This window comes from Lagopus leucura, unplaced genomic scaffold (genome assembly GCF_019238085.1).
Source record: "Lagopus leucura isolate 7727_CA_CO unplaced genomic scaffold, USGS_WTPT01 Super-Scaffold_100012, whole genome shotgun sequence".
NCBI classification, from domain to species: Eukaryota; Metazoa; Chordata; class Aves; order Galliformes; family Phasianidae; genus Lagopus; species Lagopus leucura.
This window is the reverse complement of record NW_024962267.1, coordinates 20775156-20788454: the sequence shown is the minus strand read 5'-3', so window position 1 is coordinate 20788454 and position 13299 is coordinate 20775156. Positions and strand designations below refer to the sequence as shown.

The 13299-nt window shown below is 43.0% G+C and overlaps 1 protein-coding gene across 1 annotated transcript in view; it reads left to right on the top strand.

The window, feature by feature from the left end:
• NDUFA10 (NADH:ubiquinone oxidoreductase subunit A10) overlaps positions 1–13299 on the top strand; it is a 39431-nt gene that overhangs the window by 13087 nt on the left and 13045 nt on the right. Inside the window, exons 8-9 of the mRNA XM_042874299.1 lie at positions 3842–3927; positions 13189–13297. Of these exons, the coding sequence (XP_042730233.1) occupies positions 3842–3927; positions 13189–13297 (195 nt within the window). The remainder of the gene's footprint in view (positions 1–3841; positions 3928–13188; positions 13298–13299) is intronic.

Genomic DNA, 13299 nt, shown 5'->3' with positions numbered 1-13299 from the left:
AAAGGGAAGTTTCTGAAAATGGAATATCTTTATAATTTTTAAATACCAATGGCCTTTCTTTGCCTTTGTTGTGAGATTTGACTTTATTTATGCAGATAGCTACCTGTGATCATTACAGGTGGACAGTTCTGATGTAATTCCTTCTGCACTGCTTTCAGGAAGAGAAAATGATTGAAGGGACTAAATGTTCCTATTTTTTCTTAGTCCTGAAATTTTAAAATTATCTCTTGAGGGACGAAATTAGACAGGAAAAGGGTGAAATGAATGGAAAAGAAGAGGTCAGCATGTGGATAAGAATATTTGAGCAATTATTGTTAGCTTTTCAGGATATCAGAAAGGATAGTAGGAGTTGAGAGCTGTGTTTCAAGGAGTGTGGAGGTGTTGGAAGAAATGAGAGCTTGTTTTCTTCTGTTCTTCCTGAACGTGTTTTGAAGTGGTCAGGGTAAAGCCATTTGTCTCCTCCCCAGACTTCCTAGAAAAGTCATTGCTAGAGGTTTTATTTTAATCCTGCAGATCAGAGTTTGAAGTCTGTCTAAAGGTCTTATTGCTCAAGTCAAGTCTATGGAGCTCAGCAAATTTGCGTCGTGGCTGAGCGTAACAAGAGTGCACACTGATAATCCTTTTCTTAATTTAGTTGGACAAATCTGGGATAGAGGACAGATTATTGAAGTCCAGGTCCAAGATGGGATCATATTCTCATTGTTAGATATTAGTTACAGAAACTAGGATTTTTTTCCATTTGAAAGAATGACATTGATTCCCTTATGCCTGGGTTCAGTTTACCTTTGAAGTGAAAAGACTGGCGTTTGTAAATAAGGGATAACAGAAGGGAATTGGTTTTTGCTTAAAGGGTTTTTGTGTGTAGGCAGCTATACCCTGCTAATAGAGCTAATACTTAACTGTTAGCCAGCTTCCAGCTACAAATTCTTTACTGCAATTTGGGAACTTAATTTTGTATGACTTTATAGTGTAACAGTTTTTGAATTGCTCATAGAAAACGTGCAGCTTAGAAAGAACTTCTATTTCTGAAGTGTCTTTTAAAAAGATCAGTTGGGGCTTCATATTGTCATTAAGATTGGTTGTAACAATTAAAGGATTTGTAAGTGCTCAAGTGATCTTGGTTAGAACATTTCAAACCACATTTACACGAGAACAAAATAGTAAAAAGTTGGCTTTTTGAATTCAAATAATTTCTGTTTTATTTCCCCTTTTTAAAAAAAGTGGATATAGAAGGGTTATGACTTACAAGCAGGACTGGACCAGTTCCAATTCCTCTGTACTTGTACACAGTGTTTTGTATTATGCATTGATTTTATTCGGTGACCCCACCTTGTGTAAACTGGAGGAAATTATCTAGGTGGGGGGCTGATGGCAGAGCAGCTCTGTACCACGTCCTTTGCCAGTGTGGAATTGCAAGGATTCCGAGCTAGATGGCATGAAGTTTTTGGTTGCAGCTGCTGTTTGTGTGCTGAGCTTCTTCCTGCAAGAGTTCCTGGGGTTGGATCCTGCATTGCTCCTTGCACCCTGCATTTTGCTTAAGGAGAAACCTGATCTGACTGACAGACCATCCTTTGTCCCATACCTGCGTTGCCTTCTGCTCTCGCTGGAGTTCTTCTAACAACAGAACTCACCAGATCGCCGTGAAAACCAGCTTAGAAATTGTAAGCTGTTTGTATTGGCTTAATTGCAAAGATTATGGGAAGGAGTCTCATTATTGAAAACCGTTTTTTCTGAATCCTACCAATCTCTGTGGTATATTAAGACCTGATCTCTCCTGGCTGTTGTTACGTGTTGTGCTGCTTAGTCAGGCCTAAATCATGTATTTGCTACTAATTCCCAGGAGGTGCCGATGCATTCCTTGTGAATTAAAAAGCTGTTCTTCTGGCCTGGTTGGAGGAGGAGGGCTGATGCCATTATTAATGAGCTGCTGGTGAAGATTTCTGATGTAGTAATAAGTGTGCAAAACTAATTTGGGCATTAATTTCTTTTTTCCCCTCGACGTGGTCTGAGCCCTTTTGTCAGCAGCTCTATTATTAATCCTGTCATCAGCAGCAGTGGGGCAAACTCTGCTATGGAGTAGGGGAGTAATTGCTTTTGCACATCTAATGGGAAGTATGTTGGAAGTTTAACCTCTAAATTAAGAACAATGGACATTTGAACTAACAACATTCATCTTTTTCTTTTGTAAAAATGATAATCGTACTGTGTCAGGCAGTTTGGTAGGAACAAGCAGTTTCCAAGTGTAATTTTGAAAACTCATCTAGATGTCTGTGGTGCAGCTTTCTGCAGTGTTTTTGAGGCCTGAAACGTGTTGTTTTTCCGTCAACAGGTGAATTTATTTAACACAAGAAGTAGGTTTCCCATGCTCTTAGCTATGATATCTCACTTAAGAACTTAATTATTTGTAGAAGATAAAAGATGGTTGAACAGCATCTTGCTTGCAATTTTAAATACACTTTGATGCTGTCACATATTAACCGTATTTTTCAAGTCTTCAATCAGCTAATTTAGTGTTCAGCAAATGTGAAGCCTTCAGTTAAATGATGGTTCAGTTACTCCTATCTCTAAGCTGCTACTTCTTGCCATAAAAATGTAATAGTGCCAGAGTGAACCTTTTTAGTTGGGACTCCTTTGTAGTAGTGTGTTTCTATTACCCTTCAGGTGGTAATAAAAGGGACTTAGTGTTCACTGTGATTGTAGGGAATAGGTTACTATGGATTTGATGTGCAGTAAAGGATAAAAGCTTTTCTGATTATTTTATCACCTTATTACTGGCATCTGCTTGCTTTGTTGTCAGTGGATCAACAATATGAGGGTTTCAGTCCTGACCTCAATAGTTTTTATCCTTCTACAAGAGGCATCTGTGAAATGGTAGGAGTTGCCATGATCTGTTCTTTCCCAAGTTGCTCTGAGGTTTTGGCTTAAGTGCATTGTCCTGACACTGGTTTGGGTTTCCTTTTAGCAAGTAGGTCATGTGTGATAACCTCGGGCTTGTGTTAAACAATTGCCCAATGGACCAGCAAAGATCCGTTTTCTGATGGAACAAGATTGTAAATGAAGCTCAAATATGGATTGGAAATTCTGGTGATGCTAGCAGGGTGATTTGCTGAGGTGTTACTTGTTTGAACAGTTCTTGGTGTCAAATGGAGACTTTTGCCCTTCCTTTCTGCTCTGGATGCGTGTGAGCATGGATAGGTTTTCACATCTGATCAAATCCAAAATCTGTGGACTTCTAATTCAAGAGCTACTCTATTCCAGCCTGGAGTGTACCCCCATTTCTGTCTTGTGAACCGTGCCCAGCAACATCAAGGAACAGTTTCACTGCACTTCAGCTTTTCTCAGTCAGTAGACTACTTCTCCTTTTTGAAAGAAAACAGCCCTCCTATGCAGCACTAAGCATAATGATTTTACTTGCAACAGAAAGGGTTAAATTTAGACTCCTTTTCATTCTTTCTTTGATTTGCCTTTGGAGTGAGCTTGTGTTTTTTCCCTTTCAGTCTCAACAGCAGGTTGAAGAAGAAAGTTGTAGATGGTGTAAGAACTTGGAAACATAACACCTCTCCAGCCTACTTAATCCCAGCCAAGGCTTAGGCCAGCAGGCACTGTAGTGCTGGTCACTGTGTGTCTGTGCAATGCTCACAGCAGGACTGCTACCTCCAGAAATGTGACTCAGAGATCATACTAACGTATGCTTAAAATGTCTGTGTTGTTCATACAGTTTTACCAGGGAGACCTTTTTACTGCATAAGAGTATATTTCAGTTACTTCAATTGCCTGGAGGGGGCTGCTTTGACATTCTCATCAGACCACCTGTTAATATGATTTTTTCCTCTGATTTCAGGTAATTGAAGACATTGAGTACTTGAAATTTGACAAGGGCCCATGGCTGGAACAAGATGATGTTTCCTTCCATCATTTGAGACTTTTGTAAGTATGATATCTTCCAGTATGGTTTAGCACTGGATTTCTGGGAATCGTTAAAGCCTTGACCTTTTCTAAGGTATATTTATATTTGCACTGTGCTTCATGTGACAGTAGACTTTTTTAATACTGTTGCTGTTGTAAAGTGAGTGCGGAGTTGTGTTGCTGCTAACCAGTTGGAGGAGAGACTTCAGGCAAACATCCCTTTCTATTAATGAAGTACAAGAATCATAGAACATTTAGGTTGGAAAAGACCTTCAAGATCGTGTCCAGCCATTAATTAACATTATCAAGTCCACCACTAAACCATGTCCCTCAGGCCACAGCCACATGTCTCTTAAATGCCTCCAGGGAGGGGGCCTCCATCACCTCTCTGGGCAGCCCCTTCCAGTGTGTGACCACCCTTTCACTGAAGAAATTCTTTCTGATATCCTGTCTAAACCTCTCATGGTGCAACTTGAGGCCATTTCCTCGTGTCCTGTCACTGGTCTCCTGAAGAAACAGCCAGCCACCTCACTGCAACTGGCTTTCAGATAGTTGTAGTGCAGTGAGATCTTCCCTCAGCCTGCTTTTCTCCAGTCTGAACAATGCTACTTCCCTCAACTGGCTCCTTGTGGCTTGTTTTCTAGTCTCTTTACCAATTTTGTTGCTCTTCTCTGAACCTCAGTATCCTCTTTGTAATAAGAGGCCTAAAGCAGTACACAATATTTAGGGTGTTGTCTCACCGGTGCTGTGTAAAAAGGGATAATCACAGAATCCTTATAGTTGGAAGAACATCTGAAGGCGATCTAGTCCAGCTCCCCTGCATCAGGTTGCCCAGGGGCTGGTCCAGCTTTGCCTTGAAAGTCTCCAGGGACAGGGCATCATCCAAATCATTAGGCAGCCTGTTCCAGTGCCTCACTATCCTCACTGTAGAAGATTTTTCCCTTATATCTAACCTAGATGTACCCTCTTTGAGCTTGTAACCACTGAAACCATTTCCTCTTGTCCTGTTGCCACAGACCCTGCTAAAGAATCTGTCCTTCTTTCATTAGCTCCATTTTAGATACTGAAAGGCTGCCATCAGGTCACTTCACAGCTTTCTCTAGGCTTCTTGTTTCCCAGTGCTGCTGTTTGCTGATGCAAACCAGGGTGCTGTTGGCCTTCTTGGCCACCTGGCTGTGCTGCTGGCTCATTCAGGTGATTGTCAGCACCTTCAGGTTCTTTTCTGCTGGGCTACTTTCCAGATAGTTTTTCCAAGCCTATGCTGCTGCATGGGGTTGTTGTGACCCATGTGCAGCACCTAGCATTTAGCTTCGTTGGCTGCCATGCAGTTGGACTCAGATGATTAATCAGCCTATGCACGTCACTCTGCAGATCCCTCCTGCCCTCAAGCAGATTGATGCTCTTGCAGCTTGGTGTCTTCTTCAAACTTGTAGAAGGTTCACTTGATTCCATCATCTGTATCACTGATGAGGGAACACTAATTATGATTGACTACCAAACTCTGCTGGCAGCATCTTTTTGGGCCTGGCTGTCTGGATAGTTCTTTACCTGGCAATGAGCACATCTGTCCAGGCCACAAGCAGCCAGTTTCTCCAGGCATTTCCCAATTACTGTGACCTGTGGTTCCTACTGTTGGAAATGTATTTTGCGAGCTGGCTAAGCACTGTATACAGACAGGCATGCAGTTTTAAAACACTATTTATGCACTTGACATGGTGGTGTCACTGCTGCTCTGGCAGCACGGTGTTCTTCATCAGAGCTTGTTGACAGGGCAACCTTGTAGTGAGATTTAGGTGTGGTGCTGTTTAGATTGGCTGTGTTTAGAGTGTTTTTCTGAAAGTAATTTTTCAGCTGTCTGCTTTTTGGTATCTTCACAGCAGTCAAGAAGCTGGCTGTAGGGTAAAAAGGAAACAGCCAAACTTGGAAGACTGTATGGAAGATAAGTGCTTTTGTGCTCTTTCTGTCTGACTTCCAGAAAATAATCCTAAACCAGAGCTTTGTTCTTAATTTGCAGGTTTTTTTCCTTTGTTCTGTGTAATAACAAGCAAAATTGTAACATGTAGTAGTTCAAGGGTAGTGTTTTTTTGTTTTTTTTTTCTTAAAGATGTCTGTTTAATTGGGTGTGAAGAAATCAAAATCAGACAGTGGAAAGCTTCTTGCTGAAATAAAGTCAAATTTGATTAAAGGAATTCTTTGCAAGTACTCCATGATGATCTCTGTTCCAATTTAATTGTGGAGTGCTACGGGTAAGGTTGCATATGTCTGCAGAGCAATGTTGAAGGGAGACCTAGCCCTCAAACTTGAAGGGATATGAATCAAATCATTGACATGCATGTAAGCAAGTAAGTCTGCATGCATTGCAGATGAAGCATTAGGACTGCCACTCTTGAGTCATGTTGATGAACAAAATGTTCCCTGGATAATCCCACATTAAAAAAAAAAATCTACACTTGGAAGAGTATTAATAGGTTTAGCCTTGACTGAAGTGAGATAAGCTTCTCATTTTACAGAATAACATCAGACTGCGTGCATGGGGTAGCAAGTTCAGTATAGTTGCTGCATTTTTAAAGCAAAGCTTAACAATTACACAGTTGTGTTAGTTTCAGGTTCTCTCTCACAGGTTGGTGGAAATGCAGGGTTTTAAAGAAGCATATAGTTGAACACTTTTCTCTGAATTTCATAGAATTACAGAAGAGACCTCTGGCTCACTCTGGCACTTCTGCTCCAGTAGGGGCACCCACAATAGGTGGCTTTCAGAGATCTGCAAGGAGGAGACCCCATAACCTCTGTATCCTCTCTTTGGTGTTGTGGGTTTTTTTGGTTTGTTTTTTTAAATACGTTGGTGAAATCCCTCTGAGCCTCCTCCCCTTCTCCAGGCTGAACAGTCCCAGATTTCTTACTGCTTTTCCTCATAGGAGAGTTGCTCAGTCCTTTCTGCACCTTGGCTGGACTCCCTCAAGTCTGCCCAGGTCTCTCTTGTCCTGGTGGGCAGAACTGAACCCAGCACTCCAGGTGTGGCAGAGCAGAAGGGAAGCATCCCCTCCCTTGTCCTGCTGCCAACACTTGGCTCAGTGCACTCAGGACACCATCAGTCTTTGTCTCAAGGGCACTCTGCTGGCTCCTGTGCAGCTTGGTGCCCACCATTCCCATTCCTGCAGAGCTGCTCCCACCTGGGTGCCAGCAGCATGCCCCACTCTTCCTCTTGTTGTGCTTAGAATTTCAGTCTTGATTGTGATACAGGCACTGGAATAGTAAGTTAAATTGATTTATTCTGCGAAAAAGAATCCTGTACATCTCTTTTATTCGTTTGTGCTGTTACTTAAATTGTCTCCTAATATCAGCAATACTGTTGTGCCTTTTGTCTGGCTTTTCTACCAAGGGCTGAAGGTGTATCACAGAAAAGCAGCTTTGAGTGGCATCTAAGAGAAATAAGTCAAGATTTGAGTGCCCTTTAAGCATCTCAGAAGAGTTTTCTGTATGTAGTAGTTAAAAGATACATCTGGTGGCTTACATCCCATGAAGCTATGGAAATCAGATTTCCTTTGAAAGGAGAAAATACTTTTAAGTTACTGTTTTTCCTGTAGCTTCGCACTGGTACAGGTATTAAGAAAGGATTATTGTTAATTGTGGAGTGTAGGAGGGAGTTAAAAGAAAGCACACAAAGAGTGCTGTATTAAGATATTGTATGAAAATTGCGCTTTGTAACTGTGGAAAAGAACAAATAGCATTGCTGAGGAGTTAATTTTTCATTGAACCCCGGGCGATGATGAGAGGGTTTCCTTTACAAGACCTGTCATTGCAGATAATAAGAAATCACTTCTTCTGTTGGCAGTGTGTGGCTATGTTACTGAGCTCTCACAATGCAACAAACTGCTAATTTAAATGTTAATATGGTTTGAGTTTTACTGCTAACGCTTGCCTTCAGAATAACATTGTCAAGATAGTGGTTTTGTGTTCAGAGGTTTGGTGAAAGCAAAACTGTCCAGGAAATGGTGAGCAGCTTCTAACTCCTTGTGAAGATGTACACCAAGTAAGAAGGAACCTGAAAGAACCTTGCACAGATGCCCTGTGCCCATATTAGTTCCTCTTGATGGAAGGAAGCTTTAATGGTGCTGTGCACTCCAGATCACACACACCAGCACCTGCTGCCCTCTTGTGTTCCTGTTAGGCTGCAGCAAGGGTTTGGCTCTGCTGCTCTGTGTTCTCTGCTGCAGGGATGCTTTCACTTCTCCCACCTTCAGCTCTCACTTGACACATCTGGACAAAGGGGAGTTGATGGGTATTGTGAGGATAGCTTTTTAATTGCACATGTATGGGCCCTGGCATATGGAAACCCCCATCAGGGCCTCTCACTTCTTCGGTAATGCAAATAGTAAGCAAGCTAATCAGACCAGGGAGCCGCACCCATATAAATCAGTTGCAAAACACATCTTTTATCTCCTGCCTTGCCCTCAAGTCCTCTCTCCTTTGCCCTAATAGAGAGCAGTTTGATCATGGGATTGAGGCATAAGTTGCTAAAAGGTTAAGAACGTGCTTGTGTGTAAGCTGGAGGGTTCTCCCAGAGAATGCTTTCCATGTCTTTCCTCCCTTCCAGCCTCTGAGTCAGAGGAACAGAAATCATTCTGTTGGCTTTTGGGAGCGTCCCAGGGATTTCCCATGTTGCTGCTGCACTGCCTTAAGTCTGTTTTTATCTGTGCCCTTCCTGACAGAATTGTCTGACTGCGTGTGTGCATTGCAAAATAAATAATGTTTTGGAATAAGTAATGTTTTGAAACAAGGAGCTGTAGGTGGTGTAGTGCCACCTGTGTTAATGTGCCAGCAGGTGAGCGAAACACTGCGTTTCACTTGTCCTGTTTACAAGTCCCCAGCTAGATCTGTTACATTACTGCAGCTCCTTCAGAGTTTGTTGTAGCAGAACGTATTTTTAATGACTAAATCTTCAGCCACCATTACTTTCATTAAAAAGGGGTAGGTATCAACATTTCTTTTATCTTGATGAAAAGGAATCAATTTTCATTTGTAAACAATCTATCCAGGAAATAGTTTGTCACTGTCATACGTTCCATTTAGTTCATTAATTACAATTGGTGTGCTACATAACCTGTGTAGTAAATTGCCTGGTATTGTGTTTGGCATTACAACAGAAATATATTTTGAAGTTGTTACTGAAGAATCTTGTGCAAGCAGTGATTGGTAATTCCTAAGTTGTGTTAATGTTCCTTTAAGTAGTTAAAACTGTTGCAGACCCCACTGAAGCTGGGCTTCAGTTTTTTTTCTGTTTGTTTTGCTCTGATGAAATGACATCTTGTAGAGGAGGGAAGAAATGAGGGAAAGCAACTCTTCAGCTCTGTTTCACACCATTAGCAAAGGAAAGGCACATCCATTCTGGATATGTCCGTGTGGTATCAAATAGGAGCACAATAGTGATTGTAAGCAGTGTTTTTATAACTCCTCTGTCACGGAGACCCAAAAAATCTCATAAACCATCCATCACAGAACTTCTGGCACTGCTGGGAACTGCTTCCTTAGCACCTTTTGTCCTTTATGCTTCCACTGGAACAACTCTTCTTTGTCAGTTTTCCTTTGCAGCAGCTTTCTTGTAGGTTGGAAGCATTCTTATTGCACCTTCTCACCTCTTGCAGACCTGCTTTTCTTGGAAAGCTCTTTGTTTTTCTTTCCTGGCAGTGATTGTGCCTGTTCACCAGGGAGTGGCCACGGTTCACTTCAGGCAGGGCATGCTGGCACTGCCTGGCCAATGAGTCTGTTGGTCTGAAGGAGATCTGCAACTCATTGCCCTGCCATTGTGAAGGTCTGGAGCGAGTGGGCAAGAAGAAAATGGCACCAAGGGGAAGACAGGGTACAGGGGGACATAACCCGTTGCTGTCCTGTGTGCCTGCTGTGTGAGCTCATCAGCAGAGGAGGTCAGTGCAGTTGGAGCTGGATGCAGGTACCCATGTGGCCATCTCTCCCACCCAGCCTGTGTGCCTATGGCATGAGTCAGGAGTGCTGCTCCTTTCCCCTGCTCTCACAAGCATGGGCTAAGCTGTGAGCACACCATGCACCTGCTGGCTCACTCCCATGTGCTGTGCCCTACCCACTGCTGTGGAAGGTCTGGGGTAATACAGGCATGAGAGCAGAGGAAGGAATGCCACCTGCTCACTCACATTGTCCCCAAGCAGTTACTGTATCTCAGATTTGAAGCTGATACCAAGGTGTGTTCAGGAGAGCCTTTTTTCTTTCCTGCTAGCATCCATCTGCCATTTCTCAAGTTCCATACATAAGCAGAGAACTTAGCTTGGGATGTTTTATGTTGCTGGCTTTAAGCCTTGTAGGCCAGAGAATGCTTTTAGGTATACAAGGTATGGTTTTCTAATACTGAGTATTGTGTCACTTGCCATCACTTGATGCTTGTGTGCCATCAGGGTTCTGCCAGCGGCCTGAAAAATGTGTGTGTCCTTATTGTGAGCTGCCTTTAAAGGAAACAGAACTTCCTGCTCGGAAAAGAGGCAGGTTTGTATCCATCCTGGCTCCTCAGTGCCACAGGGTGTGCAAAGTAGGTGTATGTAGAGGCTTCTGGAGAAGCTATAGCATAGCTGCATGTGTGATTGCAGTGTAGCCATGGGAAGAACTCTAGCTAATAGGATTCTGGACCATTGTAATGGTGAGCTGAAATCCGGTGTTCCTGTGGTGGTAGCACTGTGCAGTCACTTGCATGCTCACGGTGACAGCTGCAATGTCATGAGTAGGTAAAGTGCACTTTGGTAGCCATGTTACTGCATTATGCTTTGAGAAGATATGGTTAAGTGCCTGACAACAATAAACAGTGGTGCTTTTGTACTGGGGGAGAGAGAACGCTCAGGGAACTTAATAGGTGCTTGTAAATGCTTCCTGCTGAGCAGTGAATTAGTTCTGGCAAGCAGATGTGGTTTTGTGGTTACAGACGTTGTTGTGGCAGGTGTCTTTGGGTGGTGCTTTTATTTAGTATGCCAAAGTATTTCTGAAGGTATAAAGCAGAGATGAACCTGGAGAAGCCATCTTTGGCAGCGACAGGTTTGCCTGTGTTTTCTGTTGTACAGCATTTCCTTTGGAAGCAAAGGATTGGTAAGAGCAGCAGGTTTTCTGTCTAGGTCACCAACTAAAATAAATTGTGCCTGGTGATTGTAAAGGGCAGTTCCTATTTGGCTGAGGTTCCTGAGGGAATAGATTAGTCTGCAGGCTAGTTGACTGCTGGACTTGCTTTGTTCCCCTGTCAAATTATATTTTACATATGCCTGGACAGACTTTATCTGCATTCTCCTACAGGCTTGTCAGGTCCAGAACATCTGCTGGTGTTTGGCAGGACGCTGATTCTCGTATTTGTATAGGACATTTGTGTAGGGAAAAGGCATGGAAATGTTTGTTCACCAGTAAATAAGTGGGTATTCCACAGGATATGCTGATAAGGCTGAGCTGAGAAAGGTATTTAAACAGTGCCTGCAAGTAGTCCTCTTCAATGCTTAGCTCAGTGTCTTCTTTGCTACTTGTCTGTGCTCTCTGCACAGTGAAAGCACATGACATCAGTACTGATCTCAGGCACGGCTGGAGGGTGGACTGTTCCTAAGGAGTGAAGAGTTGCTAGCTGAAGGGCTGCTACCTATTCTTTTCTGTTTAGTTAACCGTGGGCCTGAGACATAGCTGGTGCAAAGGTGCTCTGCTCTAAATATACCAGGACTCTAAAATAAAACCATAATCGGATTGCAGCTCTGGGCGAGCTTTTCCATCCTCAGTTATCCAAATCTTCTGGAGTGGAAAGGATTGGAGGAGACCGTGGGAGGGCCAGGGTTCACACGTCATGGGAACAGCTTTCTTTGTACTAGTGAGGAAGCAAACGAGGACTCTTCCTCCTAGGTTTCAGCGTGTTGAATGCCATGGGGTTTGTCAGCTGGGGTTTTCTTCTTCAGCTGAATGCTCCTGCTACTTGTTTCTGTCAGAAAGCTGTCCCTGGTAGGTGCAGTTCAGACATCTGCACTGTGCAAAGGGACGACTTAAACGCAACGTGAACCTCACTGGATTTGCCATTTGACTTTTTGTGTCGTACAGTGCAGAGCCACAGATCTCCAGAGTGCTCATGGTCACAGTGTGTCATCCACAGGCTTCAGAATAAATATGAGATGCTTCTGCTTTTGTTTGCCCAGCCGGTTAGAAAATACTTGACTTAATATTTGTGTAGATGCTAGAATAGTTTGTAGGGAATATCCTTGGTGTTGGCCCTGTAAATGGGCATTTGTCCTTTTTTCTCTTCATCTCTTACTGAATTCCTGCGTTTCCTTACTGACTGGTCTGCAGCAGGATAGATCACAGTGTCAGTATGTCTTAGCAGTCTCATTTACTATTTGAAACTGTGAGGTGAGTTGCTAAGCTTTGCAATTTAGGGGAAAAAATGCTAGAGGGCAGTTAGTTTCACATTACCTCGGGGCATATGTTTCATTTGTGCCTGTCAGGAAATGCAGTTTACCAGAGACTAACAACACAATTATTTGAATAGCTCTTAAATTCAGAACTTGGTCATGGCTTGCAGTAGAGGACAGCAGATGTGTTTTTCCCCAGATGCACATAGGTGGCACTGTTGATCTGCAAATTAATACCAGTATGCAGAAGGTGGCTTTCTAGCAGTTTCTCAGACGCTTAAAATTTGGGATATTCGGAAGTGCTGGCTCTGGGTGCTGTAGATTTTGTGGGGATCCTGCTGTTTGCACCCTTTGTCACTAACTGTCCTACCGGCTGCTGCAGCAAACTTCCCCTGATTGCTCCCAGATGGGATGCTGGGGATACTGCCTGCTTCCAAACATCTGTTTGTCTCAGTGCCCTTTAAAATGAAAACTTTAGGAAGAAAAGTGCTATCTTCTGATAATCCTTGTGAGGATTCATTTGTGAAAGCAAATGGAACAGGAAAGGTAATTAAATGAAGTTACTGTAGCTGGTGGACTTTTGTAGCACCAGCATTTTTACCTTGTTCAGGTATGAAGGCAAAAAGAGGTGTCTAAGAGGAGGTTCCCAGGCGTGGCAGAGCCTCTCTGGGGAAGGTAAAACCTTGGGGAGGAACTGGAAAAGGAAGAAGGTGGAGCAGAAACAAGCTGGGAGCAAGGAGGGACGGGGCTACGTGTACATCGTATGCTGAAAAGAGGGAAAAGCTGTCAGAGAACTGCTGAACAGCGAAACAGTTCTTTAATATTCGGTCAAACTCAGAACTGTTGTTGCAGAATCTGGACTAACAGTATTTTTCTTATCCTTGTTGCCCCTCAGTGTTCAGGACAAAGACGGAGTGCTGGATCCTGTAGCTATCCCTCGGTTCATTCCAGAAATCACAATTGGAGGCGCTGAGTACGATAAAATCTATTATGAATTTCGATCGGT